Here is a 20849-nt window from a genome sequence, read left to right as displayed (position 1 = left end):
CACTAAGCTGCCCATCTTTGTCTTGAATCCTTAGCCCCTCACCCTTTAGCTCTTTGATAAGAAACACAGAATTACAGTCCAAGCAGAGGCTAATTCTACCATTTCTAAATAAAGACTTCTTATGGAGAGAAATACACAAACCACAAAAAGATGCTGAAGCAATTCTAATTGTAACCAGCTTTTCCTTCATAGCTCTGGTTTCATTATGTAAACATATTCCAGTCAAATCTTTACAAAATATGTCAACAAGCCACGACTTCCCCCTCTTTCCCCAGGAAAACCGTACACATGTCCAAGAAATAGAGGATGTCATTTTATTGTAGGTCCACAGGTATCACATTAGGGAGTGGAAGAATCTCGTGGTATGGCACAACACAATACCTCACTCTAAACACTTAAACAGAAAGTTAAATGATATGCAACATGATCCGATCAGTACTTCTCCATCTCCTAGGCACCACTGATTAAGTTAAAATAAACTTCAACAATTTGAAAAAAATAATATAGTCCATCAATCTGTTTGTCGCAGTCTTTAAAGGAAACAGTACTTTGAAAGTCACAAATAAAAAAAAGCAGCACTTTCTCTTAATACCAACACCACTGTAACACATACTGTAGCGTGGCATGCAAATCCATATCTGCAGTCTTTGTTTTTTTATTGTATTAACAAATGGAATGGTAATTTTATATCTCAAATATTAGTAGCATAACATGTAAGTGCAGATCATTCTGGCCACAAGTGTGGTAAGCCTTAACAAGTGTGTATTACAAGAGCATAGAACACAGAGCATGACACATCCAAGAATCTCTCTCTTGTACTGTACATGGTGTTTGTTACAGGCTGACTTCCAACTTGCTGTACCCAAGCTTCAGAAAACAAGATTACTGACTGGTTCTGGTTTTGTTTAAAAATAAAATGCAGTCACCATCGAAGCACAACCATTGACAATCTGGTCAAAAAAAGGCCACAGCTCCACTGGAAAATTACTTGTCATTTTAGTAGATTCCGTTATGCAACAAAGTTTCCATTATAGGCATGTTACGAGGTCTTACAGTGGTACTGCAGTATCATTCCTGTTAAGTAGAGACTTGTATAGACACCAAGAAACAGTGCAGTATTCAAAAAAGCTGTTCAAACTGAGCTAAGCTTCACGAGACCACGTACTGAGTCTTCATGCAATGAATCCTGGCTGGCTAGACTCAGGACGTGCATTGTATGGCTGTGTGTAATAGGACTTCCACTTGGCAGCACCCCAGGGGGTGATGGAGCTTCTTCAGGAGTGAGAAACTGATGACCTTCGTGTTCCTCTTTTAATGGTATCATGTCTGTCAAACCTGTATCTGATGTGAGATTTGGCATAGAAGACGGTGGCGTTGGTTGCCCTAGAGTTAGAGTTGCGCAAGGACCACTGATAGAAGTCTTTCCTGGTAAAGGTAGCTCTTCACTAGTTATGCTTGGCTCACTCTGTAGCAGGGGAGTGGCAGCAGCCTGCAAAACGAATTTAGTGCTCTGAATGCACTGATCTTGGTCACACTGCAAAATGGAAGGGTGTCAAAATCATACAAGGCAAACAAAACAGAGAAAAAAGGGAGGATATGAACAAAAAGGTATGGAAAAGAATGGGATGTGAAGAGAAACAAACAAACAAAAAAGAAAGCCATTAGTATCGTTCCATGGTTAGCCACCCAAAAATCCCACTGCATGCTGCCCAGGCAAAAATGAACCAAAACATGCATAAACTGAGCCAGTGCTTTGGATCACTATCCAAGTAAATTATTATCATAAACATTTACAGTGTTCCCTTAAGGGTTTTGGTAACCTTTAAAACAGTCCTGCAATTCAAATACATTGCTTATTCTTTTCCAAAGCCATTTTGAAAGCCTAGCTGCACAGTCCAGCTGTAACTAACTGCATTAGGCACCTCAAAACCTCCCTGGTTCCAGGTGAGGTGAATCAGTTCCACGCTACTCATTTTACCCTCGAGTAGTTAGCAATCCAGAGAGGCACCTAAAGGCCTATATTTATTGAAAAATTGAACCTTGTCAATGTGAAGAATCAAGGTACAAAACACAAGTTTTCTGGCAACCACTTTCACAACAAGTAGCCAAATTCAGCATTATATAAGTTCAGTTCAGTTCAGAGTACTACCAGGAATGCTTTTGGCTCTACATTGTTGCTAAGAACTGCTGATACAAAATTATCATTCACTCCTTACAAGGACAAGACAGGCAGGTGCTTCAATAATGTCCAGCTAGCTAGATTGGTAGTATACCTAACTGCCACATTACATTTCTTTAACACAAACTGACAGGGTTTTTGAGAGCTTCCAAGGAAAATATGTATCTAATTCAAAACCTGATCGCTTATAGTATCGGCAGATTTTCAAAATCCAGTTAGATTCATCTGCCACACTACTGTTCTACTGTGCAAGATAAACATTACAGTCAATGAACACAGCTATAAATCCAATGCAGCGAAGAAAATCTGAAGCCAGCAGGCAGAATAAGAAAATACATCCAGAAGACATGACTATTCACTGTTGTTATTACAAGGATTCTGCTAAAGCACTATGTTCTGCTTTATGACTACCTTTGATCTATATTAGATTACTGAAAGATATTACAAATTCAACATTTGTTCAGGATATTCCCTAATCATAACTGACAGCAATTCCCTAAAATGCCCATTGAAGTTTAATAAGTCACTGTAATAAACTCTACGCAAACTCATGGAGAGACTTCTGCTTCCTTTACTGTATGATGAAAACCATTACTGTTTCCTGTGAGAGTGAGTCTTGTGGAGTCTCCTTCTCTGGAGGTTTCCAAACCCACTTGGACATGTTCCTGTGTGACCTGATCAAGGTGAACTTGGTTTAGCAGAGTTGGACTAGATGACCTCTAGAGGTCCCTTCCAACTCCCTACCATTCAGTGATTCTGTGAATGATTCCTATGATATTTTCAGGTCCTCAAGTTTCAGCAGTGAATAGCTTCATGATGGATGCACACACATTACATTCAGAAGGTGTGCAAACAGACTACTTGGTCACAAGTAGACAGACACGTTTAAAACACTATCTAAGTGGTTTAGATAATTTTGACAGGCAGAAGCCCACTCCTTACTCAGTTACGTATTTTCCAACACTTATACTTTCAGAAAGATAAATGCACTGACTTGCTGTTACATAAATTGAATTCACAGATGTTGTAAGCAATCTTTTCCCCAACAAAATAATGAACAATCCCAGCCAAACAATTGGAGTGGTCCCATATCATTTGAGAGGCATTATGTGCGGGCTTAAAGCCAAAACCTTGCCTTAGTACCTTACTAAGATGAAAACTGTCAGCATCTTTTAAGGTCAAGCTTTCAATTAGTAATTCAGTGTGAGTAACCTATTTTGATTAATATACTGTTATTCATGCCTGTTTTTTTTTCAATTAAACTACAGCCCTTCAACAAACCTGACTATGTCGACCTTAAAAATGTTAACTGAATTTTCCAACTTCAAAAAGATCAACAAAACCAATCTTCTCTGAAAAGTAGTAGCCAAAGAGCACGTTAAATAACAAAGGAATGCCTATAACCACTGGGGTACAATGAAAACAATGTTAGCAGCTGACTTACTGCTTTAGTCAAGTTTCAGCACTGATCTTCAAAAGGATATCATTAACATGTTCCATGCAATACAAGTACACAGCTTTAAATTAGCTGAAGTTAATTTACTCAAACTCATTGTATAGTCTGAATTTATTTTCTTTTTACCAAACTCTAGTGCCCTTCAACTGAATCAATATCACAGAATCATAGAATGGTAGGGTTGGAAGGGACCTTTAGAGATCATCTAGCCCAACCCCCTGCAGAATCAGGGTCACTTAGATCAGGTCATAGGAACATGTCCAGGCGGGTCTTGAAGATCTCCAAGGAAGGAACCTCCACAACCCCTCTGGGCAGCCTGTGCCAGGGCTCCCTCACCTCACAGTGAAATAGTTTTTTCTTATGTTTAAGTAGACTCATAAAGCTCCATTAAACAGAGCATTATAAAACTTTCTTCAGGTGCTGTATATATGGCCTTCATTTTCCATGCACTTGTCACTTCCCCAAAGCCTCTCCTCTTATTACAATACCTTCCAGCTTTCTATTTTTTTAAATTCCATTTAACAGTGATCAACATGAAATGCCTTAGGAAAACACAGGCTGTAAGCAGCTTTCAACAGTGAACTACAAGTGGGGTTTATACTAGAAAAGGTACACATGTTCAACAGAACTCTCAAAAACATGATAAAAACCAAACACATACTACACAGGTAGGCTATTCTTGAGTCTAAACAGCCAACAAAAAAATGAACATGGAAACCAGATTTGTTTACAGGGCTAGCATGGTAGGTTTTCCTTGGTTCCATATTTCACTCTTAATTAAATGAAATTTGGTGTCAAAACCCTTACCAGCTATTAATCATATGAATTATTCAATGCCAGCATTACAAATAAAATTAAAAAGCCTATGATTGTAGCAAAAAGGAAGCTAAGCACTAAATGGCTAAAAATCTACTGTAGAAATTATTCCACCAGTACTTTCTTACTTCAGATCTACTGATTTTACTTTCTACTTAAAACTTCCTCTGTTTCAGAGGAACAGCAGGTTTTGAAGGTAAGTTCTACAAGTACAGAGGTTCAATTAAATATATGCATAGAAACTTCTAGCAATCTCTGTATTTATTTTCAGATCAAAAAGCACAAATCAAAGCAAGTTAGACAAAATCTAAAGTGCTCTGTTTATTTCACAAATAATAAATACAAACTAAGAAAATATTTTTCTTCTTTTTTTCTGAAGAAAATCTAGTTTTTTTCCAAGATACACAAACCACACATGTTCATATAGTTGTTGTACATGGCAATACATTTTTCACATTTCTAATGTAAAAGCCAGAAAATATGTACTTTGAATTTTAAATTAACTTTGTTAATTTCTTTCCAAGTACTACCAACATTAAAGAGCTGTTACAGTTCTCCAAAGATGGAGAAAAGCAGGTTGAATTATCCCAGCATCTCTCAATCATAACAAAGTTTGGAGGAGACTGACAGCACTGAATGGCAGTACTATGAAGTCACAGAAAGGATGCTGAAATACCATACTAGATGGATACAATAGATGGGTGAAGAGTGTAACTGTTCCCAACAGCTGGAGGAATGCACACTTAAAATCATGTTATTGCAGGTATGTACAACAACTGAGCCACAAAACCCACCGAGCCAAAGGCTCCACTAGCAAATATTACAGTGCACGACGAGTCGATACGTGAAGAGAAATGCCTCTGAAGTTAAAGGGGAAACTATACCCATTCCAGGGATTTTACTTCAGACTAGCTACTGTTTGTTCTTATGGACTGAATGTCTGTGACTAGTTAGAGCACGCTGGGTACATTCCAGGAGTGAATCTTCTCAAAGAAATCTAGTTCATGTGCTCTGATATTGCTCTGTGATGTGAATAAACCATAGTAAACATATACAATCAAAAGAATTGCTTCTAAAATTTACCTCAACCTAAGGCAAAAATGTTGAAGTAGACTTACTGCATGTGCTCTTAACCTGTGTTAACTCTCAAGTAAATGCTTTAATAAAAAACCTCTATCAACCTTGACTGTAATGTTGACTTGACAAAAGCTCTAAGTTCTGTTTTGGGCAATGATAATTTAATGAAGTATGCCAGTAAATGCACAAGGAAACACACTTGTAAATCTTGCAGTAAAGTGGGGCTCCTATCCTTGCTGATCCTTTTACTGACATGATAGAAATACTTACTCCTAGTAATGAGAATATGAAAATCAACAGAAGTAGTACGCTAGGTCAGACTGAGTTTATGTTCCTTGGATCAGCTGGATTCCTGTTTCCAGATTAGCACTAGAATACTGATGTGAACATCTGGGAGAGGACTTTTCAGCATGTCTCACTGGTCATGAATGTTCTGCACGCACTACTATGGTTCGTACAACTGCCAGTGGTACATGTAAGAAAGAAAACAAACACTCCAAAGAATTTGCATCCAGGAAAGGGAATACTGGAAAGAAGGGAATTTGGCACTCAAGGTACTATGTAAACACTGAAGAAGTGATGCCTACGAATGCAGGAGTACAAGCAAGCTTCTTAAAAATAAAGAAAATAAACCTATTCTGACACCGAGGCAGATACAATTAAAAGCTTTCACTTTATAAGGCACTAGAGAATTCAGAGACATCACAGTAACAGTAAACCAAACTTATTCCTCTAAAAAAAGTGCATGGAGTGAGAAAGATTCTGTATTCATAATAGATTACTAAAGAGCAAAATACCCTGTATCAACACCCAAGGATTAACTCAGGCTTTTAAGGGAAAGCTAAGTACTAGGGAAGTAAAGATCCAGGTATTAGTAGCTGATGGGTTTATGTCGAAATAAGACCTTCTTTTTCAGAATACAAAGAAAATAAATCTTAAAAGGAAAGAGAAAAAAAGAATAAAATACAGGAAAAAAAAATTGAAACTGGGTAAGACATTGTTTTATGCCAAAAATTCTTAAGAATGACAAGAAATACTTGGGTAATCAAACTAATGAAGAGCTTGTAAAAATAATCAGCAATGAGATGCAATAGGGAAGTACCAGTATGTTGTCACATGGATAAGGATATTAAGAACTTGGCTAATGGATTTACCAGATTATTTTCAAATGATGTACCAGGAAATAAATGACTATATGTGCTTCCAGCCTTCAAAAAAATAAATACAACTTCAGCTCTCAGTAAAATAGAGGAGACACTAAGGAGAAAACAGGACAAGAATATCTTTAAAGATTTAGAAAAAAACTACTGTCATAATATGGGTCTACGAAGCACTGAGTATGGCAACATCCTGTAAGTTCTGAGATTGTGATGAATCAAGTCACTAGCACAAGTAGGGTAGCTCCTATATGAAATAAGGTCTCAAAGTCAAAATTACCACAAAAGCTGATACAAAAATAACGTGTCACAAACAGTGCCTGAAATAAGAGATATTATGTTGTGCTGAAAATAACTGTCTGGCAAGTTTAAACTTAGCCTGAGATTTATTTTGAGCTTAAATGCAAAAATGATGTTATGCTACAAGATGTATTCAAATGAATGAATGCAGAACGCAATACTAAGCAACCCAGAGAGATTCCAAGATTGACGAGAGTCTAGTTGGGGTGAGGCATGAGAATTTTATTTAGAAAGATACAAGTCATTGAGTAAAATATCTAAGGGAAGGGAACAGAACAAAAGGAAAGAGGAAAGGGAAGGAATAAGAGAAGATGCTCATTAAAATCTTCCTTCAATATCGATGCACAGGAGACACATTTCAGCATGCTATATGGATTAAGTAAAAAAAAGAAACAAAACAAACTAACGACCACCAAAAATCAAACAACAGGATGACACATGCTTTGTTATACTTCTGCCATAAAGTGTACTCTACTGCCTTTCACTCAAGAATCTTCTGTGGTCCCTTTCAGATGAGAAAAAGTTCCCAGTGTTCCCGTTGTCAAACTTCTTCAGAAGAATCTGAGATCATTCAGTGGGAAGAAACCTGAGAGAACCAGTTACTAAAAGCCAGGAAAAGTACTAGGGGTCATTTCATGGGAAAAGGGTTTAAATAGAACAACAAATTTTTATTTGATTATTTATGACTAACTCCAAATTAGAACAGGAAATCTGGCAATTGAATAGAATGGCTGAAAGCTAAGCTAGAGTAACATGATTTTATTTTGGTAGGAAAAAAAAAGAACATTACGTGGATGAGGTTGAAATCTTAACTCTGAAATAGTGAAATTGGGTTTGTTGTTTGCTGCTTTCTGAGACAGGACAGATGGGAACCTGAAAGTAGGCACAGATTCTATGGAGAAAAGCAATAAAGTAGACTTTAGAACACGGAAAAAGAGATATGTGAAACAAGAAAAAAAATATCAGAGAAATGGTTATGTGCCGCTGCACTGCTGCCAGCAGGAAATGAATTTATAATTGTTATGCTTTAAACAACCCAGAAAGAATGCAAGATTTTAAATAAGGAAGAGAAAAATAGTGCTAGAGAAACTGGGAAACTAAGGAGATCTTCAATGGTTTGCAACAAACCTCAGGTAGAAATGTTAATGCTAATAGCCAGCTGCTACTAGAAGCCAATTGGTAATGGATATGGACCAGGAATAATAACCCTGAGAAAAACAGCATCACAGTCCTAAAGATATTCTTCCATAGCAAACATATTACATTTTTCAAGCTTTTTCTGAATAATCATTTTCAGGAATGAAAGCTGCATATATCCAAGTGATTCTGATAGCTGTTCAAGAACTCAAGCCTTCCTCAACTCCAGTAGTGTGATATTCTAGGATATATGAAGTTAAAATCCTTAAAGAATTTTCTTAATTACAGGTATTGCACTCAAAAATTACAACAGCTATAGGGTTTGACTTAAACCATAAGAGATTTCTCCATTTCTAGAAACACATTCAGTCAATTTTCCATCAAATTGGCATAAGGTATACTCATTAATATCTGGGAATAATGATAATGTCTTTTCATAATGAATAATAACGTTTATATGATTGCAAGTTCAATTCTTAACATTTTAAGATAATTTAAAGCCAGGTATTTACTGTGGGTGAATGATCCTCACAAATAACAAGACATGACCAAATCAGAAAGGCTGGGTAATCCTTGAAAGATCTCAGGCTATTTCTAAAGTTTGCTTTCTCTCTCTCTCCTTTTTTTTTAACCCCCTTTTCTACTTTCAAACTAATTTTTTCTTTAAGTAAACTTTGCATGGAGCATTGCCCTGTTCCACACAACTGCATCTCACAGAAGATTCAGTGTAAATACTGTACTTCTAACACATCTTCTCATTAAGGATACTAACATTTCTTTTATTTAACCCTCAAAATAATACGTAAAAAGCAGCTTAGGAACTACAGCAGTTTATCAGGGACACTAAAACTAATCTGTCTGGGAAGAATCAGTCTTTCTTCTTTTATTAAAAAAAAAAAAAGGTTGAATTATGTCAGAGGGCCTATGGCCACCTCTTTTTCTTGGCAGAGGGAGGGTATCCATAACTCATAGCTTCTTTGACAGTCTTAGAACCCACATAATATCAAGATATGTGGATAATTCAGAAACAGGCACATTTGTAAGAAGCTTGCCTTTAGAAAAAAGATCTCTTTCCAGTTATTCTCTTCTTCTTGGCATTGGAAATCCTATCTTCCATTATGATAGTCAACACTACCAGCAAAAAAAAAAGTAAAATCTACTGGCACAGTTTCAAAGATGTTTAAAAGCTTTTGTCGTAACAATTCAGTTGCCATTTTTTGTTCATTGGAAGTTCAGTGTCCTCCTGCTCTTTCTTCAACATACCTCTTCCCTAGAAACTCCTCTTTGTTCATCTTTGCTTTTAAAAACACAGTAGTCTATGCAAAACTGCAGTGTACAAGCAAAGAAGGAAACAGAGTATGAAGAAAGTGCCACACAAAATAAAAATTAGCTGGAAAATGATGAACCACAGCAAGTCCATGATACTTGAATATTCCAGTTCAAAACACAGCAGGTGCCAACAGTACAAGTCAAAATGCCAGTATATTCAATAAATCAACAGTGGAGAAAAGCCTCTTTTTTTTTAGAATCCATGAGCAATAACTATTACACTGTGTGAAACATTAAAAAGAGCCTTGGGTTTGTTTTTTCTTTACTGTTAATAAACAAGTCATTCCACCCAGAGTGTCAGCTGTATCCAGTTAGTTATTACTTGATTAGTTCACATGAAAGTGGAGAAGGAAAACATTCACAGGCATCTTGATGAACAACACTATGGGATGATTCCTACCATGTTGCTCTGAGATTGTGTGGCCCCATACATAGTAATGCCATTCGATGGTCCTGCTAATTGTGGTGTATCAGGCTGTATAAATCCTCTTCTGTCAATTAAGCTATGGAATAATCAAAACAAAGAAAAAGTGTTAAGAGATATTTATGATCAACAACTACCTTCTCTCAATAAAAAGAAAGTTTTCTATCATACAACAGATCTTAATACCTTGCCAATACCTTCAAATGCCTCCTCTTGATCAACTAAAGTACAAGACTTCATTTCTAATCATCAGCAAGGTGACTGTTTCCTTGTGACCTGCCATATAGTCATACACACTGCTACTTCTGGGGATTTTTATCATAGAAAAAAAGATTCAGAAGCTTACCAGCAGGTACCACAAAAATCAAGAACTTTAAACCACAGGTGTGAAAACACCTCTAAGTTAAAGCTATTGAATCATGACAGAAAGGGAGAAGAGAGAAAGGGAGAGAGGAAGCAGACAGAAAGACCATGAGCACAAATGTGTGAGAGAGTCCATAAGTGGAACTTTTGTTCAGACTACCGACTTGCCAGGTCTTCCATTACAGCTACTTAACACCCCTTATAGTGCTCCACTATTATTACCAAAGCAATGCATTCATAAAACTTTTTCTTGTCATGTAATAAAATGTTTTGTGGAGAATTTATTAATAAAAATCTACATAAGATGATATAAAAATTAAATAGAGTGGAATAATCTGACTTAAAGATTTTGCTAACATTCCCCATTCAACTTTACTCTCAAGTTGAGAACCACAAACCTCACTTTAGGTTCTGCTAGTTAATACTCATAAAAAGTATACAGGCCAAAGTACTATACTCTAAATGTGTATTATCTCATATTACTTACATTAAAAAAGGAAAAAAACCCACAAAAGTCTGGGATAGTTTATGCTTCAATTAATTCAAAGTTGTTTTTTTCCTGTTACAGTTTTTTGGGTTTTTTTTTGTTGTATGTAGCTTTCAAAGTTATATATATTTTTAATAATGGGCCAAAATGTACTTTTCCTGTGACCTGAATAATGCTACTTCCCACCTGGAAAACTACCAATTTTACCACAGGTTATTTAACTAGAAGGCTTATAGTTCCAGTGACTGAGACATAACGACAGGAATGCTTTAAAACATCCGAGAGCTAAAGTCAGTACAGAACGAGTTTTATTTGCTGATTTATGGGACCTCTAAATTCACTAAAGGGTCAAGATGGCTTCAATTCTAATAATTCAGGATGCATAGAAAAATCTAAGGTGTTTCCCTCTCAAAAGTCAATGAGGTTTCCACCACTTGGAGATCAGTTTGAGCTTCCTCGTGAAGGTCTGCAGAATAGGTTTTTGTATACATTCAAAACACTTAGAAATCCACCTGTGGTGACATTCCGCCATGTGGAATCAGATGTTTTTAAAAAGTCAAGTGAATATATTATACCATAACATGAGTTAGACCTATGCTGACAGCTATGGATCAAATTCAGATTTGAAAGTTGCTGTTGAGGACGTGTAAAATGCATTCTGAATTTGCTAGCATAGGCTTAAAAATTAGAAACATGAACTTAAACAGAAGTGAGAAAAGTTTAGATTATTTACAGATCCTTTCTTAATTTGCTTTCCATTCTCAAAGGGACTCAAATATTTTGACTTTTAAGCAGCAATTGCTGCTAAAGCATTTTTCCATAACTTGAGGGGAAAAAAAAGGATTTAGTGACTTGGGACACAGATGAGATTAAAAGTCAAAAAAGTGGAAATTTGTAATTTAGATATTACAGTCAAGAAGTTTTTACCATTCATCAGAAAATATCTCCCTGCAGGAACTCTACATATACTTCAGCATCCAAAGTATGTTACTACATGGAATTTATGAAAAACTTTACAACCTATGTTAAAACACAGCAGTCAATGTCAGTATGGTCTAAATGTGTGCTGCTACTTGTATCAGCTTAAGATGCTAATCCAAATACTGAGAAACATTATGTAGTTTTAATAAAGATTGCCATTTGGCATCAAACAAAAGAATTTGAAGCATGGCATTGAGTTCTTATGTCACATAAGCAAAAATGGCAGAATTAAAAACTGTCCAAATTCAAGGGGTTGGCTTCAGGCACCATCCCTATAGGCAGGAAGAAGAGACAGTGGTTACAGTGTTAACCCGGAATATGGAAACTCATTTGTCTCCTCCTCTGGAAAACACGTCAGACTGTCCAGTTGACCTTTGACTGCTAATAGAAATACACCTCTGATATTCAGCAGAAATCTCACTTCCAATGAAACACCTTAGTTGCTGGGCTACAAAGTCAGTCACTTGACTGCTTTTTAATAGCTTGGATTCGTAGCTATACACAATTCCAGAGAAAGTGAAACAGTTTTAATGATGAGTATGCCACAAAAATAAACTTCAAGACATCAACCACTCCACAGAGGAACTAGGCCTCTGTTGTATATGTAATACTTGAACTGAGTATTGCAATAACCACTGAGTATTGCAATAAGAAGATAATTCTGTCTCAGTTTTATTTCTCTAGTCTCAGGTTTGCATTATACTTTGTTCAAGCTAAAAACCCATCTTTAGCCTTGGATATGAAAGTATTTCGGTTTTCAGAAGTGAAAATGTATTCAGAAAACATTAAGTCATTAAGCTTTTCCTGGAATTGTTTTAGTGTAAGATGATCAAATTCAGCTTCACAGAGGCATAAAGAAAGAAAAAAATACTGTCCTTTTAAATAAAACAGTTTAGAGAGAAAAGATAAAATGGAAAAATTATCAAGCTAGCTGCTGAATTAAATTTCCTAAACTCCTAAAATCATGTCACATGTTAGATACATAAGAGTTTAATAAACTTTCAAATTGCTCATCAAGCAACAATTAACTACTAGAAGTGATTTACTGATAGAATTTATTAACTGCTAGTTCACTGCAGTGGCAAAAGTTCAAACAGCAGATAAACAAGTTTATTTTAAGATCAACCTTAAATATGCTTTATAGGAACTGATTACTAACCCAGTTTAACCACAGTTTCCCAGCTTCTCTCTTAATATTGAAGAGCATCTTAATTAAAGCTTCTTATGGACAGTAAATCAAAACTAAATTACTGTTGAGTAAACTCAAGAATCAAGATTTTTTTTTCATTAATTATCATGTGGCTTCATTTATACTAACAACAATTTTTATGCTCTTACCTTGGAGAGAGGGGTCCACAGAGTGCAGCACAGCAATTAGTAAAGATGTTGCCATAACTGTATGGATTATAGTTTTCTTTACCTCTTTTATTTGACCATGACCCTTTAATCTGAAGAGATATGAACAAGATGCATCACATATAATACAAATGAAGCTGAGACAAATTAAGAGTTACCAAAGCAGCAATGTGCTACTTACATCAGAGGCATACCAAAGAAAACCTATGATTACACTTTTCAAACAGCTTAGCTTTAGACAGCTCAAAATCTCCAGAGTATACTCACAGTAGGAATTTCAGCATCTAAACATAATGGTCTAAGATTAATTTTAGAAATATTACAGCATGGTTCTACATGAGAGTTTCAATTGCCATGTTCCATTACAGCCAGCAATAGAGCACTTTTTCATACTCTTGGGTAAGTTCTCAAGTTGTGCAGTACCACACAATATAATCTTCCCTAAGGTTCCCAAATAGCTCTAAAATCCTATGAAGCAACTGCAGTCACTACTACCTTTTAGCACATCTCATGTTTTATTTTAACTACTCTTGCTTTTGTGTTTGAGAGATACTTAAGAGCCTGACTCTATTTAACTGGAAATGTAAGCTTTAAATTCAATTACTGAACAGTTTATTTGAAATTCAGGTACGTTACAATGCTGCAGTTCCCTGCTACCTGACTTTTGACAATCCAAAAGAGACACTTGTTTGAGGAAAGGGGGTAGTTGGAAGCATGCTGAGTCCATCTACAGAGACAATGTTGGCCTAAACCTACCAACTGAGGAATACCAGAATATCTCATCTGTCTTCCTAACAAGGCAGGTTTCTTCAAAGTCAGGCTACCTGCTCAGATACTTGATGCTGAGACAAAGCTCATTCTCAGCCTGCTTGCTAAGTTTATTTCTAGTTGACTGTAATCTATTGTAAAATTTGTAATTTTAACTGGACACAATTATCTTGTCTCCTCTCTTCTCTAGTTTCCTATTTCAAGACACAGGTCCTGTGTGTGTAACTCCATGGACACACTATGTAACCAGCACATCTTCAAGCCATAACAAATATAGTACAAAAGATCTCTTCTGACATTTTGAATCAAGCATGACCAGATTAGTTCCTTTCTTTCCTACTGAGACATTAACAGAATTAGGCAGGCAGGTATGTCTTCTCTAAGAATAAAAGAGTAAAGGCTCCTCACTACTATTTAGAAACATACATCTGGAAATATACCACAAACTTACATCTTCATTTGTTGTTTGATTGGAGCTGATCAAATATGTGTGAAAACCCGAGAGGCCAACAATGGACCATACTGAGAAAAAACACACCACAGCTTCCAGCACAGTAATGGAAAGTCAAGGAAATATATGTAACATGAGAAAAAAGAAAAGAATCCAGTAACAAGTAGTTAAAATCACAAAGACAGTCAACTTATAGTCTACAAATCCCTTCAGATCTTTGGGGTACTTCAAAGGGGTCAGCAAAAATAAAACTCAGAAAATCAAGTCTATCAAGTACACAGGCCATCTGCACCAGTAAATATTCAAGGGTCTGCAAACAGAAAAAAGCTAGAAACTACTGATAAGTGGTTCTGATCTTACTTGCTGACATTCAAATATTCACGTTTGCCTGTAGAAGTAATCACACTTATATTAAGACTGCTAAATTGGTGAGTTGCAGGTGATAACAGTTTTTATGGGGGAAGAAGGTCAAAAACAAGCACTCTAAGGCTAACCAAATAGTAAAGACTGAACAGATATATTTGTACAAATATTTAGTGCACGGTGGGAGTTTCAAGCCAAGACTAAGAATTCCAGATCTGTGCTCATATGTATAGCCGCAACAACTGAGTAAACTGCATGTCTTCTGTTAGTAAAGTTAACACGATGATAGAGAGTGCATTAGTCCAAGTAAAATAAAAAGTCCATTTGCTTCCTCAGTCCCTCTAATAATTGGACATATTCTACATTACAACTGGGGAGGTGCCTGAGTGCCCCTTGGTAAATGGATTGGATAACAACTCCTGTTAAACCTGAGTGTAAATAGTTGGAATGGGGCCAAATAGTCAAAACTATTGCTGAAAATGTATCATGTTAAAGAAGAAAACTAACAACTCTGAATTCACTGTGCTGTTATTAAACAGTAGCTGAGGAATTATGAGACGACTTTTTGAAGGAGGCATAAGCCTAAATTTTGAGAAAAATCACAAAACATGGTACAAGAGAACTTGAAGTAGGAAGAGCAGCAGTCAAAACTCAGGTTTGGTAGAGCCACAAGTCACTCTGCTGGCATATGCCTAGCCCAGACGAAGCAGCCTTCCTGTCAAATGCTGTTAGTAGTCTGCATATAGTCAGCAGACTGTAAGTATAGGGAGCAACATACAGAGACTTGCACCTGAGGTACATGTATGTGAGCTTGTAAAGTGCTTTTTAATCTGTATGTTGCAGGGGCTAGCACAAATATAGATACAGCAAGAGCACCCACACCTCTAGCAGAACAGTAAAGGTGAGCATATGCATATGTGTGTGTGCATGACTAGGACTGTTCAAACTACCTGCGTTCTCACTCCTTATAAACTGCATAACCCAAATGCCATAAAGACGCAACCAGGTTTTAAAAGTGAGATTGGTATACAAGTCAGTCAGCACCCATTGTTGCCTGCTTATGACAGTTTATATTGTTCCTTTAACTCTAAAGGAGTCATCATCTCAGCAATATGACAATCAAGTTGCTTCTATATAATCAAGCATAAAGAGCAACTTTATATAGAAGGCATTCTGATGTGATTTTTTAGTATTTATACACAATAGTCATGAACTCAGAATACACCTGCTTCAAGAGTGTTCTTTTCTACAACATTTTAGTAGCAATTTTTTTTTTTAGAGAATATAAATCAACAACAGAAGAGGCTTCAGCTCACAGAAAGGGAGTCGTAATAAATCAACAGCAACAAGACAACAGGAAAAGTACAGAATAAAAATAATTTGTATATTATGTATCTTATTATATAGTATAATATATACAGTATATTAACTATATAGTGTATGTATATAGTATATAGTTAACATAGTATATTAACTATATAATCTTTAGTAAAGTTGGCTTCCAAGACAATATCAACTCAAAATATTCCAGAACAAGGACATAGGCTTAAAACATACAAAAAAAATCCTTTTGGCTGAACCTGTCAATAGAAGAGAAATATGACAGCTCCTCACCATTATACAGAATCACAGATTGGAAAATGAATGGGTGGATGTAAGCACTTTCAATAAATAAATCTAATATTACAATCATAATATTAATTAACTGTGAAGAGTTTTGAATTTCAGGTCTGCTCTCATCTGATTAATTGGGAAATACCTGATTTCTCTGTATAACTTCCCCCAGAATTTACTTCATTGATAGTGGTTTAAAAGCCAGAGAAGAAACATTTGCATTCTGAGCAAATTTGCTCCAAAAGCAGCACGATAACCAATGTGTATTGCTGAGCAGCATGCTCACTACTCTTTCTCTCTCATCTCCTCCTCCAACTACGTGGAGTCAAACCAACAAAAGATATGAACAGTCTCAGTTGACTGCGCAACAGCCCCAGTTAAGAATAAGGAAGAATGGATAGGGAAGTAGATTATTAACAGAGAGTTCAAAAAGGTCTAAGAGAAGGAAACAGCCCTAAAACATTACAGATGTTGTAGATGAGCACTGTTGGGTAGAATGTACACAGCAAGACCAAGAAGAAGATTTACCAGGTCTGAAAAGGTGACCTGTAGAGAAAGAAGGGCCCCCTGGAACCTGATCAAATGACTAAGCACACAAGTTGTTCCTTAGAATGATGACACCCAAGAGAGTCTGGAAAAGTAAGATTCTCCCTCCACATGGTAATTCCTTTGTATTGACAAAATAGGGAATTCCTTTCAGTTCAAGGCCTCAAAACAGTTCAATTCCTTTTAGTTCACCTCAAGACCTCTGGGGCCTTAATTTCCCAAAAAGAAACTTTCAGTTCTGCACACTAAGACTGAAAAAGATCTCTAGAACAGTAGGGGTGGTTTATATTAGATAAACATGCTCCATTAATTAAACATGAGTTCATGAATTAAAAGACAAACAAAAAAGCAGTATGTTCCCAACATAAAGGATAACTTACTAGCATAATATGGTGTAACATTCCCTTGGTACCTCATACAGAATTGTTAGCAAGGTAGAAATGGCAATGTTCTCTGTGCCTGAATTGACTGCTTTGGTCCAAAGAAGCGCTTCTAACACTATTTGGACAACTTCATTTTTTATTGTTAGGAATTGTAACCAAGCTATTAAATTGTCCACATATCACTATCAAACCAAGCCATTTCCACAACACACACTAATGAGCCCTTCAAAGCAGTAGGTCTCCAAATGCAAATTACAAATAAGCAGGCCATTGCTCCTATATCTAGGGTCCTCAAATGCGTGATCAATACCTTTTGATTTAAGGAGAACTGAAAGCTTTTCTCAATTTGAAAACAGTTTGAAAGAATCACCTTTTGTAAGAAGTGATTGTAATTGTTTTAATTGGAAACTATTGTTACACTTCATAAAATTATTTGTACCAAAAAAATTAATCTAAACAGTGGCTTTGCTTAAACAGGGAGTTTACAGCTTAGTGACTCTATGTGATCAATGAAAAGAACACTGAGTACCTACAGAACTCAACCACAGAATGATTTAGGTTGGGAGAGACTGTTAAGATTGCCTAGTCCAATCTCCCTGCCATGGGCAGAGTCATCTTTTATCTAGATCAGGTTGCTGAAGGCCCTGTCCAGTCTGGCCTTAAACACTTCCAGGTATGGGGCATCCACAACCTCTCTGGGCCAACTTTTTCCCGTGTTTCACCATCCTCATTATAAAAACTTTTTCTTATCACCAATCTAAATTTACTTCTTTTCAGTTTTAAAACCATTGCCCATTGTCCTGTCACTACAGGCTCTGGAAAAAAGTTTCTCCATGTCTTTCTTATGAACTCCATTTCTACAATCAAAAGACCACAATGACATCTCTTCAGAGTCTTCTCTTTTCCAGACTGAACAACAATACTAGTCCCATGTATATAACTTCATGTAAACGGAACAGAAGTTGATACATGAAAATTACTTCTCTAAAAGCAGTAAGTCAATTTAAGAATACTTTCAGGACAGTTTCAGTTGTTCTACAATTTGTATCGTGACAAGAATCTGCCATTTTGGGCACTTTCTGTTACAAATGCAGAGGAATTATCGAATAGTTTAAACGAAACCACAGTACAGGCATAGTGTGAGACATATTTAGGAATTGTATCACAATTATATGGAGCGTATTTCCAACATAAGAACTACAAACCTTTGTCAACAGTACTACTCTGCAAAAGATGAAGACTAAAACTATAGCCTCTTTCCTACCTCCAAAATGTGGTGAGAAATCCTATTGTGCAGGAAATGATGAAATCATTAACTGATAAAGCCCCAAATGCACATACCCAACACAGAAAGAAAACAAGCAAAATCGTATCTCAGATGTTATTTTGCAACAAGATCTGCAGTTTGCTTCAGTGAAAGGATATCTTGCAGGACTGTCCTTCAGGGCATTGAGGAACCCTGTTTGTTGAGAACCTGTAGAAATAGAACCCAAAATTACCACTTGAGTAAGAAACTGGATTACAAGATGTTTTCACCATAGTTAACACAATACTTGAAGATAACCAAATTATCATATACTAATATGGAGCTTAGAATATGTTGCTCAGCAACAACCACTCAGAAAAAAAACCCTACATAAGTTACCAGGTCTAACACCTGCAGGATATTTTCTCAAGTCACACCAAATTGACGCACACATACTTTCCCATGAACAAGATTTCTGATTACCTCTTCTCTTTTCGGACCTAATATGGAAGCAAAATAAACACTATTTTTCAAAGCAACTTTTTGACTTGGAAAATTTATCTTACAAATGTAGATTCTCATCTTTTCCTCCCTTGTCTTGGAATCAGCCAAAGTTCTCTAGACTATAATCCTGCTCCATCTGCACTGAACCTGCACAAGAAGGTTTTTCTAATGGGTGCTTATTGCCTCTAGGCAAATAAAAGGATATCTACTAGCTGAAAAGAGCTCAAGGGCAGCATGATCCAAAGAACCAGAGATGCAGAAGCATCCACTTGGGATCCACAATCATGAGATATTAATTCTAAAGTGTAATTTGACAATTTGCTGATGGCAACAAGTGAATTAGTTTGTAGAAACTGACTAAATGCCACATAGCTATAGGCACATAATCTGCATTTTACTATATAACTTTTTTTTTACTCAACATTTTACTGTACAACTAACAATTGATTTAAATGCATCAGGCTGAAAGTCTTTCCCACAGCAAAACTCTTCCCTTCAGCTAAATTTATCTGAAGATTTGTATTAAGAGAAAAGAATCGTGTCTTTAAAACAAAACAGAAAAACCTATGTGTGTGTGTATATGCATACACTTTCTCTAGACCTTCCCGGTCAATTTCACTGTTTGTCATTGAAAGGAAAAGTTACTTACCTTGTATGTCTGAGCTTTTTCAGACTTTCATAATTGGTTCTTAGCCACAAGGCACAAGACTAATGGAATTTTCCCTGCCTTCTTACTATTTTTAGGATCCTTAATGGCAATGGCAACAGGCAGATGTGATCTCTGTTCCTTACAATCTTCCAAGTAGTTCCCAGTACATCAGATGATACCTCACTGCAACAAACAGCTGAAATACTGATGCCTCAAACAGAGCTGAGTAACAGTGAGGACAGATGCTACTACTGAAAATGTGCTAAGCTTCGGTAGATGGAAGAAAATCTTGCAGGATTATACCTTTAAAATATCTGAATTACAAACTCATTCTAGCCTCTTCAATAATATTATGTGCACATATTCTTAATCCTAGAAAAGGGCAAATTTCCAGTAAACATCACAGAAAACAAAATGTTAACATAGGCCTATCAAAAGTTATAAAAACATCAGCTTGTAAGTCACAGAATCACAGAATCTCAAGGGTTGGAAGTGACCTTGAAAGATCATCTAGTCCAAACTCCCTGCCAGAGCAGGACCACCTAGAGTAGGTCACACAGGAACTCGTCCAAGTGGGTTTTGAATGTCTCCAGAGAAGACTCCACAACCCATCTGGGCAGCCTGTGCCAGTGCTCCCTCACCTGAACAGTGACGAAATTTTTCTTTGTGTTTCTTTGGAATCTCTTATGTTCCAGCTTGTACCCTCTGCTCCTTGTCCTCTCACCAAATATCACTAAGAGCCTGACTCTATCCTCCTGACACCAGCCCTTTATGTATTTGTAAACATTAATGATATCACCCCTCAGTGTCCTCCAAGCTGAAGAGCCCCAGCTCCCTCAGCTTTTCATCAGAAGAGAGATACTCCACTCCATCATCTTTGTGGCCCTGCACTGAACTCTCTCCAGCAGCTCCCTGTCCTTCTTGAACTGAGGGGCCCAGAACTGGACACAATATTCCAGGTGTGGTTTCATAAGGGCAGAGGAGAAGGGGAGGAGAACCCTCTCAACCTACTGCCCACAGCCCTTCTAATACACCCCAGGATACCATTGGCCTTCTTGGCCACGAGGGCACATTGCTGGCTCATGCTCATCCTGCTGCCCACCAAGATCCCCAGGTCTCTTTCCCCTGTACTATTCTCTAAGAGTTCATTCCCCAGCCTGTTCTGGTACATGGGGTTATTCTTTCCCAGACACAACACTCTGCACTTGCCCTTGTTGAATTTCATTAGATTTCTCCTTGCCCAGCTCTCCAGCCTGTCCAGGT

General features: G+C 36.8%; 1 protein-coding gene across 4 annotated transcripts in view; it reads right to left on the bottom strand.

Moving 5' to 3' along the window:
• Positions 1–291: 291 nt before the first annotated feature.
• ZDHHC14 (zinc finger DHHC-type palmitoyltransferase 14) overlaps positions 292–20849 on the bottom strand; it is a 101856-nt gene continuing 81298 nt past the window's right edge. For 2 of the 4 annotated variants that reach the window (XM_061989025.1, XM_061989026.1), the window contains exons 5-9: positions 18613–18661; positions 14282–14384; positions 13045–13154; positions 9852–9954; positions 292–1534 (exon numbers count right to left, since the gene is read on the bottom strand). In XM_061989025.1, the coding sequence (XP_061845009.1) occupies positions 1133–1534; positions 9852–9954; positions 13045–13154; positions 14282–14384; positions 18613–18661 (767 nt within the window). In that variant the 3' untranslated portion in view covers positions 292–1132. The remainder of the gene's footprint in view (positions 1535–9851; positions 9955–13044; positions 13155–14281; positions 14385–18612; positions 18662–20849) is intronic. The other 2 variants (XM_061989027.1, XM_061989028.1) reach the window with 1 other exon arrangement.

Source organism: Colius striatus, chromosome 2 (genome assembly GCF_028858725.1).
Source record: "Colius striatus isolate bColStr4 chromosome 2, bColStr4.1.hap1, whole genome shotgun sequence".
NCBI lineage: Eukaryota > Metazoa > Chordata > Aves > Coliiformes > Coliidae > Colius > Colius striatus.
Note: the sequence above shows the minus strand (reverse complement) of the source record. Positions and strands in the feature narration are given on the sequence as shown.